The sequence below is a fragment of the Heteronotia binoei genome, chromosome 9 (assembly GCF_032191835.1).
Source record: "Heteronotia binoei isolate CCM8104 ecotype False Entrance Well chromosome 9, APGP_CSIRO_Hbin_v1, whole genome shotgun sequence".
Taxonomy (NCBI): Eukaryota; Metazoa; Chordata; class Lepidosauria; order Squamata; family Gekkonidae; genus Heteronotia; species Heteronotia binoei.
In genome coordinates, this window is record NC_083231.1 from 96,328,712 (window position 1) to 96,343,782 (window position 15,071).

Here is a 15,071-nt window from a genome sequence, read left to right on the forward strand (position 1 = left end):
CATGCACAAGCAGATAAAACCATTTTAAAAACCCTCAATCCTGAACACAGCCACTTAAAAAGCAAACAAGCAGCCACTTTAAGCCCACGTTACAAGGCTTGGATATGGTCAGTCGAGACTAGCATTTCTCCTGGCTATTTCCTGATGCTCTCTCTACCCCTCTGAGGGTAAGACATGGTTTACCTCTTTGTGCCCATGCCTTAGACTCACATACTTCCCCCATCCCACCCCAAACCTGAATTTTCCCCCAGCTCCATTATACCCTATTGGGACCATTATAGTCAGCTCCAGCTGCTTTGCCAGATCCTGGGCTGGCTCCTCTCACACCTTGAATTAAACCGAGCTGCAAGAGGAACCAGCCAGTCCTAGCTGAGGTGGTACGGAGCTGTCAGCTCTGCACCACATCGGTTGGGGCTGGCTCGCAGTATAGCTGATACATCCAAATAAAAGCCGAAAAATCAGCTTTTGGGGGCTCAGTTATATTGGTAGCCAAATACAGATCTCTGATTTATACTTGGCTTAAATAATACCCAAAAAACATTGACAAGGTTTTTTCGGATATTTTTTCAGATTTGTGCTGGACACACTCCTAATACGTAAAAGCAGCCAAACTAAAGCTTGTGCAAGCTATAGCTAAGCCTAGAAACAAAAACTTCAGCGAGAGAGGGTAGAAAAAGGACGAGCATGCTTGCGAGCACAGAGCACATTCCTGATCCTCCATGCTATGTAGCATTGGGAACATTATGTATGAACTGATCCTGTGTGTGTGTGTCATGTTTCTTCATTGTAAGGCAAGTTCGTGTTGTGTGGGAGGGGATGGAATCTCTGGCTGAGCTCCAGACTAGAGATAGCTGAAGCTTACACTCACCACTTGCACCAATGCAGAAAAACGTGGATAACTATAACCAAAATGGATTGGGGGGGGGCAGAAATGAACTCGAAGTCCTACTAATGAACACAGCTGAGCACACCTAACTTACTTATAAACCCACTGTACCTCTGGAGCATTTAAATCTCATTGAGGTGTATCCAAACATTCTCCAAGGAACAAGCCTTCCTCCAGTCAAAGGGAAGCAGTCCTCCAAGGGAAGACTGTAGGCCAAGCTTTAGTGTTAGGAAGACTTCAAACTTTAAAATGTCAAATAAAACGTTCACAAACGTAATATTGAATTGATATGTGATTTTAGACAAGCCATATGGTGGGAAGAGCCACTTTGTGGGAAGGGCGGGATATAAATTATAAATTATAGAATAAATAAATCGATACAGTTATTGTAAGTTAATCAATGCAGCTATTGTATTTCAGTGGCATATGTGCCTAATTGATACAGCTATTTTAAGTTATATTTCAGTGGTGTATGTGAAGCAATCTGAATACTTAGCAAACAATACACCTAAATTGATACTCAACTACAAGGATCTCTTTGCATATTTTGGCCTGAAATGCATATATGTTTTTAAGCTCTGAGTTAGGAACATCATGTTTAAATATAATGAATAAAAGGAAGTTGGTTTATGTATACAAAGGTGGTACTGCTTTCTCTCATTTTACATTTTCAGAACTTGGCCTGGTCTACACCTACAGTGGAATAATAAGACAGAATTCTTTAGTGACTTTTCAAAAGGCAGGTGCAGAAAGCTCCACTGCTAATGCTCTCCATGTAAATCTGCCCCCAAAAGCTCGAGGCATGAAAGTCACAGCAGACCTCCCCAGGATGCCCCTCTATTTGCTGTCTAAGTTGAGCAGAAATTGGCATTGGGGGAGGGGATATATCCTAGGGTCCAATGTGCAAAAGGGGAAGGAATCTATCAAACAACAACACCCCCCCAAAAAAGCTAGAGGCATGAAAGTCGCAGCATACCTCACTGGGATGCCCTCCCCCACCTGCCCTCCAAGTTGCATGCAGATTGGTATTTGGGGAGGGAGGAAAGACATTAGGGTCCAATGTGCAAAAGGTGAAGGAGTCTGTCAAACTACATCATCACCAGTAGTCTGCAATTAATGCCTCAGCACCGGGTTGTCTGGCCCACAGACTGTTCCCACAGACCGCCTGGAAAAAACTGTAGTCCATGGGCAGTCCACTGAAAAATGCGATCGCACAGACTATACAAACTGTCCATGACACACACACACACAGGCTGTCACATATTTTGGTCTGTATTTTGGTTCATGCCCATCCCTAGTGCTGCCTATTCTGCTACTTCCTCATCACCTCATTCTAACCCTATTGCATCTGTAGGCCAGGCTTGAGTGCACACATTTCCCTGGGATTAGTTTCCAGTTTCTTCAAGCAGTTATGCCAGTACTAAGCTCTTGGGGGACAAAAGCAAGCACTATTGATTGCTTCTGCATAATCTCAAAGTACACTGTATGTATAGATGAGATGTGTTCCTTCGCATCAGTAAACAGATTGTGTTACTGAGGTCTAAATATATTTGTAAAAAGGGCAGTGTGCTGTGCCTTGCTGTTTAATCAGCACTATATCCTCATGTCTAAGCAAATTCTTGTCACACTAATAATTGCTTGAGCATCATTTGAAACCATAATATTTTCAGTACAGCTAAGCCTAACAAGTCTACAGTCCTTTTTATTCTGCCAGATAACATCATTGAATATATTCAAATAGACACAAGGTTTCCGGATGGGTTTGACAAACCATAAAATTACAGTGATCTGAATATCCAAACTGCACCAGTATTTCTGGAATTCTTCTGCTACACATAACCTAACTCACCAATTTTTGCAATATAGCACTGCATCTAAAGAAATCTAAAAGTGGAACAAAGAGGAAAAATAGTTTGATCATCCCAGTTTAGTATCTTAAGAGTTATTTAATCTTGTCGCAATATTTATAACATGGACTTGGAACTTAGTATAGCATAGGAGCTAAAAGTGTGCCAGGTCATTCCTTGGGTTTTGGTTATGGATCCCATGGTGTGGAATGGCCTGTCTGAGGAGGTCAAAAAGAGTCCCATACCTCTGTCATTTCACAGAATGTGTCAAGTGGAATTGTTCAGGAGGGCATTTTTATAAAGAGAATGAGACTTGTAATAAAATTGGAAATGTAAAGGGAAGATGCTGCAACAAAGGGAAAGAGGACTGTAGTTCACGGTACTGTATTGTAAGCATTTCTTGATGTTATTGCATTGTTTTCAGAAAACCAGTTCTTGCCTCTCTCATGTTATGCCTTTACACTGCTCCTATTGAATTGTTTTCTAATTTGTAATCCTATCATAAAGTTTATTACATTGTCCCTATCGTTTTGCTAAATTTTTTATTCTGCCTTGAGCCTCAGAAAGAAAGATAAGACTATAAATAAAGCAGGAAAATAAAATTTAGAAATCTGAGTTCAAACATTAACACAGGAAACTGCCTTGTACTGAATAAAACCATGGGTCCACCAGAATTAGTACTGTCTGTTCACACTGGAATAAACCTATTACTTGATTCTTTCCTCTTTTTTTAACTGGAGATGCCAAGAATTTAATCTGGCACCTTCTGCATGTCAAGCAGATGTTCTACCACTGATCCACACCCCCACCCCACAGGAACAAAGCCATTAGATGGTTCAGGAATGCTCCTATATCCAGCCTCTGCACCCTATAATGTAAAGTCAGAATCTGCAGCTATATTTGATTGGCAGAAAAGATATTGTGGTTTGAACAAGGAAATTAAGGCTTGGAAGGGGAGAGGATCATCTCAGTCTGGGCAATGAAAATTAATTTTAGTTGCTATAAATTGTGTTCTTTTTGAATTTAAATGACTAGAGCTTTATAGTAAATCTGTGGCTTTACAACTGCAAAAGCCAGCTTTCCTGGAAGGCCACAAAGGGTTGCGAAAGGTTTATTTATAAGTCCATCTATTTGCTTCAAGTTGTCAGGAACCACTTCATCCCATTTTAGTGCACTGCTGACTATCGTCTGTTCCTGAGAACAGTAGCAATTGCTAGGCCATCTGTGCACCAAGAGCTGCATTGTAGAAAATCTATTAAAAGTAAATTTGTTGTCAGAAAGCAAGTTTTTCCTACATGCTAAGGCCAATTATAAATTCCCAATTATAAATTAACTCAGGGTTATAATTCTAGTGAGTTTCGTTAGCTTGATTTGATTTGGGTAAATACGCACAAATTGTGTTTTATATTTTATTCTAGATATATCCATTTTCTATCCCTGTTTACCTGTAAAAAACTTTATGTTAGTACTTAGTCTATTCATTTATGTCTAGGTGAGCCTCATATTATTTACATGCAGTAGATTTTGAGTAAGAAGACTCCTAATTCAGAAAAACCAAACACAGTAAACAATCCCTCCATATCCTGCTGAAAATTACCCAGTGAAAGCACATGGTGTATATACCCTCAAGTGTGCAGATTTTAAGATTTTTGACAAAGTCAAATTGCCTAGCTTGAACGTAAGATGTCTTTATATTAAAACTGCTCACTCTAACAATACTTAAGCCAACTCAATCTTATAACCCATCTGCTATATAAAACAAAAGAACTTTATTCAGCATATTGATTTTTTACGAAGAAGAAGAAGAAGAAGAAGAAGATGATGATGATGATGATGATGATGATGATGATGATGATGATGATATTGGATTTATATCCCGCCCTCCACTCCGAAGAGTCTCAGAGCGGCTCACAATCTCCTTTACCTTCCTCCCCCACAACAGACACCCTGTGAGGTGGGTGGGGCTGGAGAGGGCTCTCACAGCAGCTGCCCTTTCAAGGACAACCTCTGCCAGAGCTATGGCTGACCCAAGGCCATTCCAGCAGGTGCAAGTGGAGGAGTGGGGAATCAAACCCGGCTCTCCCAGATAAGAGTCCGCACACTTAACCACTACACCAAACCGGCTAGAATATTATCAGCTGCAATTTTGATGTGGATATGCAACTTCTCAATTGCATTTATGTCTGCAGGGCCAGCTGGTGGGATTTTTGTTCTCTCTTACAGGTAAGTCTCCCTGCTAGTTCCAGTGGGTATCTTCCTTTCCCTGATTAGTAAACCCTTTGGCAACAAAATATCCATAAGTGGCTCAGATCTTTGCCTGGCCAGTCAATCTGCAACTGCCCTACTGCCTGGCGCTTTGCAATCCCCATTCCCCCTGTCTATTTTCTCCTTCCTCAGTTTCACTGGACTGATCCCAGGACTGTGACCTTAGTTTTCTGCCTGTGGTTCTCTCTGGTAATGATTACCATAATTGAATGCTTCTTAGCGCCTTACCCTGTCTTGCACAGAACATGTCCTTGGCTATTTCCCTTCTTTTCCATATTTCACTAAAACCTTTGATGATTACAGGGTATATGTTTATTCTAAAGCCACGATCCTGCAAAGACACTTGAGGACTTCTATTAAAGTACATCTGATGAATTTGAACTGACAAAATTATTTTAAACATATACATTTGACCAGCGGTGGAATTCTAGCAGGAGCTCCTTTGCGTATTAGGCTACACACCCCTGACATAGCCAATCTTCCAAGAGCTTACAAAAAAGACCCTTGTAAGCTCTTGGAGGATTGGCTACATCAGGGGTGTGTGACCTAATATGCAAAGAAACTCCTGCTAGAATTCCACCCCTACATCTGACTATACATACATACACACATATATAAAACTTGATGTATATTTATTTACTTTATTTATATCCCACTTTTCTCCCCATTGGGGGACTCAAAGCAGCTTACACTGTTCTTCTCTCCTCTATTTTATCCTCACAACAATCCTATGAGGTAGGTTAGGCTGAGAGTGTATGACTGGCCCCTGGTCACCCAGCAAACTTCCATGGAAGAGTGGGAATTCAAACCCTAATCCAAGTACAATGGAGTTCCCTTCAATGAACATAGTTTAAATGAAGTATAAGCTAGTTTAATTATGATTTTACAGAACAAGCTCTCCATCTCGTCTCTCCTTTCCTCAGCATGAGATGTTAAAACCCTCTCAGTATGTAAACTACGCACAGTCAAGATTATTTCCTATTTCAGTATCCTATTACAGGCTAAGCAATCTTTCACAATTCTAGAGGAATCTTTAAGAAAACATTTTCCATTGTGGGGTACCCGATTCTTTTCTTCAAAATTTACACCACTCACACCATAGTACAAACACATGTAATAGCTTGGGTCTTCAGACAATGAACGAATAAGTCTCTCTATGAAGTTCATAACAAATGATCATGGGATTTCCCCCCTACTTCAACAATTACACATAACACTGAACATAACTTGTCCAAAAAAGGGCATAACTGCACTAAACATAAACCGCTTTAATAGTCATTCTTCTCTAAAACAGTCCTGGGAATGGTAGCTTTGTGAGTGATCATAAAGCTGTCTCAAAAAATTCTCAGCAATGTCTCCAAACTATTTTCCTCCAGATTCTTGGGGGGAGAACCTGACAGAAAGCCAACAATTCTATTATGCAGATATGCCCAAATGGTTTCTGCAGGTTTCAGCAATACAGTGAAACTGGGTATTTCATTCTCAAACTAACAAGACTGATCAATAAAAACACAATAACCCTCACAGCAAGAAGAAGCAGCAGCGGCGTGCCCTGAAGCCACCTACCCATTTTGCTGTGCACTGTCAACCTGGTTCTCCTTGAATCCTCTTCGCTGCCCCTCTGCCACCTCCTGGGCATTTTCGTTGGCAGAGGTGTTCAAGGATGCATTGTATGTGGGCTGCCATGGGACATTAACTGCAGGTTTATCAGCGCTCAGCACAGGTGAACGCTGGTCAGCATTAGATTTGGCATTAGCGTGCAGTCCCGAGGCAGAGAAAGGGGGAGACGTGAAAGTAGCCGGTGGAGGGGAAGCACGTGATGAAAAACTCGCATGGGCTGGAGTGAAGGCGGATGTTGGTGATGGGATGGAAGTGACCTTGGATGATGACACAGCCCCGAATGGCCTTGGGGCCTTATTGAAGGCTGTATTGGCTGTGGATAAAACTCTGGGTGCAACTGCAGATGCAATGGGCACAGGTTTAACTAGTTCCGTAGGCTCTACCTATGTGAAATAAAAACACACAAAAATACACCAAAAAAATGCCACACATGAAAACAGCATGCAAAATATCAAAGCAACACTGCCATCTGTTAAGCTGGATGACAGTGATGGGCTACAGGAACATAGCTTGACCCATAAAGCAGCAGCAGCAGTACCATATTGCAGAAACTGCATGCATTTCTGAGGAGAAATACTTGGACATGCATATGCTGGGAATCCTTACATTGTGTTTCACACTTGTTCAGTAAGGTTTGAGGGTGAGGAGGGAAATAAGAGACTCACCAAGCGCTAAGGCCAGATAGAATTAATAAAGGGACAAATGCCCTTAATAATAATAATAAGAGTTGGACTTATACCCCGCTCTTCACTCAAGAGTCTCAGAGCAGCTTACAACCTCCTTTCCTTCCTCTCCCCTGTGAGGTAGATGCTGATAGAGCTCTGAGAGAACTGCTCTTAAGAGAACAGCTCTGAGAGAACTGTGACTGACTCAAGGTCACCCAGCTGGCTGCATGGGAAGAAATGGAGAAACAAACCCAGTTCTCCAGATAAAAGTCTGACACTCTTAACCACTAAACCAAACTGGCTTTTACTTAAATTCTGGTCTGGATCCAAACAACTGGCATCAACTGTTGTTTTTGCTTTTGGAACTAGTTTCCTCACTTTTTTTTGTTAGGTGAATTTCAAAAACAGCTTGTAATATGCCAATATGGGGTTTTGCTGTTCAAAAGGGAAGCAGTAAAAAGTTCTACTGGACATGCCTAAATTAGGTTTTTAGGACTCAGTGTTCATTTATAATACAAAACATGCCTGAATGGTGGTCATTCCTAGTGGTCAGCTCTGTTTTGCACTTAAAAATGAAAAATCAATTTTAAAAAAACCCCATAAATCTGAAACAGAAACATGAAGCTTCCATAATTCTTTCTTGGTTTTTCTCACTCTCTTTGTTAAGAGGTCATAAGATTTAGCTTTAAGACAGTTTATTGAAATTTGATGCCAAGCAAAACGTGCATCAATATGTCCCAACTGCTGGGGTCAGACACATTTGGGTAGCATATCCACCTGAAGATGTTATGCTCTCTGCCTCTGCAGATGTTCCTGAGTCATATCTGTGGTCCACAAATTTCTGCATATTGAGTTTTTGTTTTTCATTGATGTAAGCTGCTTTGAGTCGCATTGTTTGGGACAGAAGTGGGATATGAGTATTTTAAACAGTACATAATTTGAACTCTGGCTTCACATCTAAGGTCCCACATACCTTGGAGACTGCAGCCTCCCTTATGTCCAGCCATGACTTCAAAGATGCCCTCTTGTTTGAACTAAGCTTCCCGTAACAGGGACACACAGAAAGTTCTGTGGCCTATCCCAAAATTATTATTTTCTTTCCCTGAGCACCAGTGGAAATGTCTGCATGGAATAACTGGATTTTGGAAGCTAGATAAAGAGGAAATAGATAGGACACAGCTTGATTGCAGCAACTATTTCATAGATGTTCTCCTGTTACATCGTTACCTAATCTTGGTTTCTTACATTGTCCTGTAATGCTAGGGGATAGCATGATGCATCAATCAGGACATAAGAAAGGAGACAGATTCAGGCATGTGGAAATCAAGCCAAGTAGGATTTCCTAGATCAAGACAAACATCTGGATATGCTAAATTTAGGGAGGAAAATAGTAGGTTGCACTGGAAGAGCTCTTTGAATAGCAACACATGTCAGGAGAAGAATTCAAGGTACATAAAAACATTAATTAGCCACAAATACATTCCTTTGAATTTAAAGAAGAAACTTACAAGTTGCACAGGAATAGGATCAGGTTTTGGTGCTGCGGGTGCTCTGAAAGAAAAAAAAGAATAGGTGAATTCACTACTGTGCTCCCTAACTTGAAATACCTCTGTACATTATAATGTAGTTCAGGGGTGTTGAACATGCAGTTCAGGGTCCGAATCAGGCCCCCTGGAGGGCTCCTATTAGGCTCCCGAGCAATTGGCTGTCTTCTGCTTCCTTCTCCCTATATCATGCTTCCTTCTGCATAACAGCTTGCTTTGCAAGGCTTGCTCAATTGCACAGGAGCTACAGAGCAAAACCTCTGTTTCCTCCATTGGTTGAGGCTACCCCCTTAGAAAGGAAGGAGTGAGGAATAGCTTGCTTTGCCAGGCTCTCTCAATTTATTTATTTATTTATTTGTAATTTATATCCCGCCCTTCCCACTAGGTGGCTCAGGGCAGCTTACAACATATTAAAACTAACATAAAATATAAAATTAAGCATAAAAAGTTAACATTTCATAATTTATATAGTTAAAATCTAGACATTTGTTATATATAATTGCACAGCAGAGCTACTGAGCCAAGCCTCTCTTCCTTTTATTGGAACACAGCAGTAGACAAGTGGCACCTTTAAGACCAACTAAGTTTTATTCAGAATGTAAGCTTTTGTACGTTCTAATGTAAGCTTACATTCTGAACAAAACTTAGTTGGTCTTAAAGGTGCACTTGTCTACTGCTTTGTTCTACTGCTTCAGACCAACATGGCTGCCCACTTGGATCTTCCTTTTATTGACTGAGGCTCCTCCCCCGCCAAGTCCCCTGGGGAAGGAAGTGCCAGTGCTTCCTTTGCCCAGGATCCCATGAGAGAAATACAAAGAAAGCATCTTTAAAACCAGTGAGTGGTAAAGTTTTTAAATATATATATTTGTGTTCGTCTGTGTTCTTTATATAATTTCTATCTTTGCTACCTAATCTTAAATAGGTACACATATGGCCCGGCCTGGCATGGTTCAGTCCAACTCAACATGGCCTGGTCCAACAAGGTCTCACTTATGTCAGATCTGGCCCTTATAACAAATGAGTTCAATACCCCTGTATAAAGCCCCAAATCAGTCAGATGCATGCAGTTCTAGGTCCCTTACATATAAATGGGCACTTAACTTCCTTATTCAAACCTATTTTGTTGATGGCAGAAAAGGAACCGAGGGTGAGCGGCGCTGCTGCGTGGGAGCATGTGGCTGCGGACAGGGACAAGCTTTCGGCTCCTATGCACAGCATCACCAGGAGGCTAAAAGTTGTATCAGCAGGTCTGTGTGTGTGCAGTCCCCATATGGGACTGCCCAGAAGAAGAAGAAGAAGATGATGATATTGGATTTATATCCCACCCAACACTCCGAATCTCAGAGCGGCTCACAATCTCCTTTATCTTCCTCCCCACAACAGACATACTGTGAGGTGGGTGGGGCTGGAGAGGGCTCTCACAGCAGCTGCCCTTTCAAGGACAACCTCTGCCAGAGCTGGGGCTGACCCAAGGCTATTCTAGCAGGTGCAAGTGGAGAAGTGGGGAATCAAACCCAGTTATCCCAGACAAGAGTCTCCACACTTAACCACTACACCAAACTGGCTCTCAACGATGATCAACGATGAACCCCTGGTTTTCCTGTTCTTGGTCCAAGTCCTCCCCCACTTAAATAATGATAGGGTCTAGACCCCAAGTTCTCCCCGCCCCATCATAGAATCCTGTACAGAGGCATTCCAACAACCATTGATACTGGAAACCCCCCTGTACTCAAGCGCTATGCTAATAGATAACTGGATCATCTCCCAAGAGTGATTTAAGTGGAAGCTATTTATATGAGGAAAATGTCAGGGAAGCTATTTATAAAAATGTGTGTTCCTTCTCCCCCTCACAATTATAAATTAGTAAATTACAAAGAGGACTGTATGAAACAAATTATACCCACATGTTTGCTCGGCTTCTTACAACTTTTCTTCCTATTTATAATGTGGAAAAGCAAGCAAGCAAGATTTTTGTGGTTCTGCAGCTACAACACTAAACTGTGCCAAAATAATGAACAATGTAATCAGCACCAAAATTAAAAAGCTTCACTATCCTTTTGTTAATTTTTTTTTTAACAGACTCAGCCTCTTACAAATACTTGTTACATTTTTCTCTGAATACATTTTACGGTTAGGAAACAGCTATTTGCCCGGAGACTCTTGAAATGTTCTAACTACTATTAGTGAAACTCAGACTATTGAGTAAAATTACACATAAACACTTATAAAAACAAAGTGTGGCCTTCAAAATAGCAAAGGGAAAATTGCTGTGGTTGTGAAAAGCGAAGGGGGAAAACATGGTCATTGTGCTACATAAAACAGACCTTTGGAACTATACCATATGTATATGTATGCTAGTACAGATTCAAATGAATAATCAACCCACAGACCCCAATCACATTTACTGCCACTGCTGTAAGAACTATTTCCCCACAACAGCATTCAATACTGTTTTGATAAGAACTGAAATAGATAAATAAGTGAGAGGGGCTACTTACATGGACCCTTCCCACCTAATCATTGCCCTGACACCTGTTACAATAATGAAAGTGGCAAGGGGAGCTGTTGTTAGGGTTGCCAGCCCCCAAGGTGAGAATGGGGAATCTCCTGATTTCATAAGCTCCTGCCCCACCACTGGCCAGCTTATTGGCATGGAGAAGCCCCACCCATAACAGCCACAACTCAGTGTGACATCCCTGATGTGATGACATTACACAGAAGTAACGTTATCATATCAAGGACATTGCACAATGACGCTTAGGTATTTTGGGCAAAATATATACAAAGGGGTAAGAAAAGTATAATCAGAGACCTATAGAACCATGTCAACATGCTACTCTAAAAGTATAACTAAAAATCCACATACTTGCAATTTTCGCTCCTTCATTCACCTATTTATCAAAGATACTATAAATTGGTATGTGTAGTCAATACAATAAATAAATCCTAAGGGTTAATTATTTGTGAGTATCTTGCAATAAATGAATACATTCATACTAAAAAAAGTCCATCATAATTCTTGAACCGACTATCCAGACAAAAAAATGAACAATTCACATAAGAAATAAAGTATCTTCATTTCATATAATCTTCTAATAAATGGACTGCAATCAACATTTTAGTGTTCTTTCTCTCTACACCAAGTTTGGACATAAGTGCTCTGTAGTCTTATCTACTTAACTGCTCTATATTGTAGATACTACACAATTAATTCTATATTTCTTGCTGATGGACTCAATCCTCATTTCACAGAATTCAAGACCCAAAGAAAGGAGAAGATGGAGAAATGAAACGAAGTGGCCAGGTGCTTAGGGACAGAAGAGCTGCTAAGCTGACTGCATCAAGGAAGCAGCAGGAAAGGGAAAGTGGACTACATTGCAGCAGGACATCAAAAAGGCCTGAGACTGTCTGGTTTCCAAGATAGAATTCTGGGTCAAAGAGTAACATGTTTACAATTAGGGTTGCCAATTCTGAGTTGGGAAATTCCTGGAGATTTGCGAGTGGAGTTGGCTGGGGGGAAGGGACTTCAGTGGTGTATAATTATGTAGGATAAGGGAGTTCAGTAGGGTATGTATGTAAGTATATGTCCCCTGCAGAGCATTACATGCAAATGATCAAAATCTGCTGGTGGTCCCTGGCCCAAAGAGCAACCGACTGTCTTTTCTGGCCCTGGCTTCAGCCTAGTGGAACACTCTTTCAGGAAAGATCAGGGCCCTGTGCGATCTGGAACAACTTCAAAGGGCCTGTTTGTGGATCTATGGTTGAGGCAGTATTGGGTTCCTAGCCAACAGGTGACAGCTAGTTTTGGCTTCTCCCCTTTTCTTCCTTCTTCAGACTCTTTAAATGTCCCTTGGTATGAGTTTCGCACTGTTTTAAATTGTAGAGTGGTTGTTTTAATGATTTAATTGTTATTTATTAATTCTATTTAACTGTATATTTAATTTTAAAAGGTTTTTAATTGCATATTTATAAATTTCTGTCACTCGTTCTGAGCCGGTTTCAGGGACAGCGGGTTATAAATCAAATAAGAAAAAGAAATATAATACCATAGATATAGACTGCACTCTTTGAAACTGACATTCCATACCCCCTCCCCCCCGAAAAGTGCTATTTGCAGTCTAGAAAAGTAATTCCAGGAGCTGTCCAGGCCCACCAGAACAGACCACTGAAAACCGGAGGGGGAAATTGTCTGTGAAACTTTTGAGGCACAGGACTTGCCTCTGCTTCAACTGCAAGATCCAAAATATTCTTGTCTTCCTGTTTGTGCGCATCCTCAAAGCAGCTGGTTGGCCACTATGTGAACAGAATGTTAGACAAGATGGGCCTTGGGTCTGATCCAGCATGACTCTTAGGGTCTCTTATTGCTGAGAAGCTGGATTGTACAGCTTGATTTGAAGAAACCAACCATTGTGAAAAACGGGAGGTGGGTTGGTTCCAGTAAACCCTTACTAGAACAAAATACATTACAAGTTTTGTTGATGTAATGACATTGGGCTTCACCACCCCTCCCTCCACCATGGCAGTGAAAACATCTTTTTTGAAGTGGCACAAATGTTACCCACAGCTGAAAGTAGTTGGTGTGTCAAATAACAGGCTTTCAAAGACATCACTCACAGATGGGCCATAGCCCAGCGACAATGGCTTTAAAACTTAAGCTGTTTGTAATGTTTACATACAGAATCCATCAATTTATAGCAAGATAAATCTTCATATTTCCTCATATGTGCTTTCCCCAGACAATACATTTCCCCCACTTCAACAGACAACTAACTGGCTTTTGGTAAAACTAAGCAGAAAATAATTACTGAACTTTGGCTGATGTGGCAATTGGCCAACCAAAATGCTATTTATTTATTTATTTTACATTAGAGACAGACTCAAAAGATTTTTCCACCATTTGGTTGAATGGTCAAAGCTGACATTTTAAAACATTGGAGAGAGCTGCCAACTGTCAGAAGTTTCCCACAAACTATGAAAAGTCAACGATTTTCAAGACACGCTTTCTTTAAAATATCTCAATTCCTATGTGACAGCCCTATTAGAAAGAAAGATTTAAGAATGTGTGCAGCATTAATCAACAAAGATACCATCTTGCTTCTCTGCTTTGAGCTCCATTATTCCTTGTGTCACTAATGATTCTACGGACAGCAGCTAACTAGTTGCAAAAATTGGGGTTACAATCAAAAGCAAATCCTGGCAACAAAATGACACAACTATGTGGGGAGTGCAGGGGAGGGGAAACTAATAAATGCATGACTAATAGGAAGCTGATCACAAGCAGATGTTTCATTAGAAAAGGTGCAACAAGAACATGCGCCAGAACTAATCCAAGACTGGTGACAGTTTTATTCCAGTAAATGAACACTTATTCCAGTGTAAATAGTACATTAAAATGATTTTATTCTGTGTGCCAAAAGCAGCAGATGATAAATATCTGTATGCCACAAAAATGAAAGATTCTTAACTCAGGCACTAAACAGGGTAGTTGCAGTTATTAATTTTATTTTAATAAGTACAATAAGTTCTCAATGGAAACCTAGAAAACTAATAGCTTAAGTACCAAGCATGTAGTGGAATGACTACTTATTTAGACAGCCCTTTTAATGTGGTAAATGAAAATGCTGGTTCACAGCTATTAAATGGAAGCCAGCATTAACTTTTCAGCAAAATAATGAAGTTTCCTAGCACTTGGAAAGAAATGCCTCCCAGAGCTTTTAATTACAGCAGTTTAAAGATGTTTGGGCATACAATGCCCTGTCTTTCCAAGGATAATTAAGTACAGCTGATTTCTGCTTCTTCTTAGCTAATGAAACAATTTTCTTTACCCCCACATTTGTTCTGCAGCAAATAAATTTCTTCTAATTAGTCTACACGAAGTGGTTGTGGAATCAGATTCAAGGCAAAACAAAACAGGTAAGTTTACTTTTACCCCCTCCAGGGGCTGGCTAACCTTAGTAGCCACACACCAAAAAAATTCTAAATAAAAGAGACACCCCTGCCTACCAAAAGACAGGTCAGAAAGTGATTGTTTTAGGTCAGATTTTAAAATAACCTAGCCTTCTTTGCCTCTTTCACACCCTAAAATTATTTTTGGAAAATCCTTGTAATCTGCTCTGTGCTTGTTCTTACTAAGCATAAAGGACACTTATCCTAATTAATTTTGCCATTGCCAACAGTCTATATTACCTCAATCGTCTGACAAATACTTCAACTGTCCTTTGTAATTCTAATAGTTTTAATTATT

The 15,071-nt window shown here is 40.5% G+C and overlaps 1 protein-coding gene across 3 annotated transcripts in view; it reads right to left on the reverse strand.

Moving 5' to 3' along the window:
* The window catches only part of PDLIM5 (PDZ and LIM domain 5), a 192,150-nt gene that overhangs the window by 83,755 nt on the left and 93,324 nt on the right, over positions 1-15,071 (reverse strand). For all 3 annotated transcript variants that reach the window (XM_060247048.1, XM_060247047.1, XM_060247049.1), the window contains exons 4-5: positions 8,792-8,834; positions 6,565-7,001 (exon numbers count right to left, since the gene is read on the reverse strand). In XM_060247048.1, the coding sequence (XP_060103031.1) occupies positions 6,565-7,001; positions 8,792-8,834 (480 nt within the window). The remainder of the gene's footprint in view (positions 1-6,564; positions 7,002-8,791; positions 8,835-15,071) is intronic.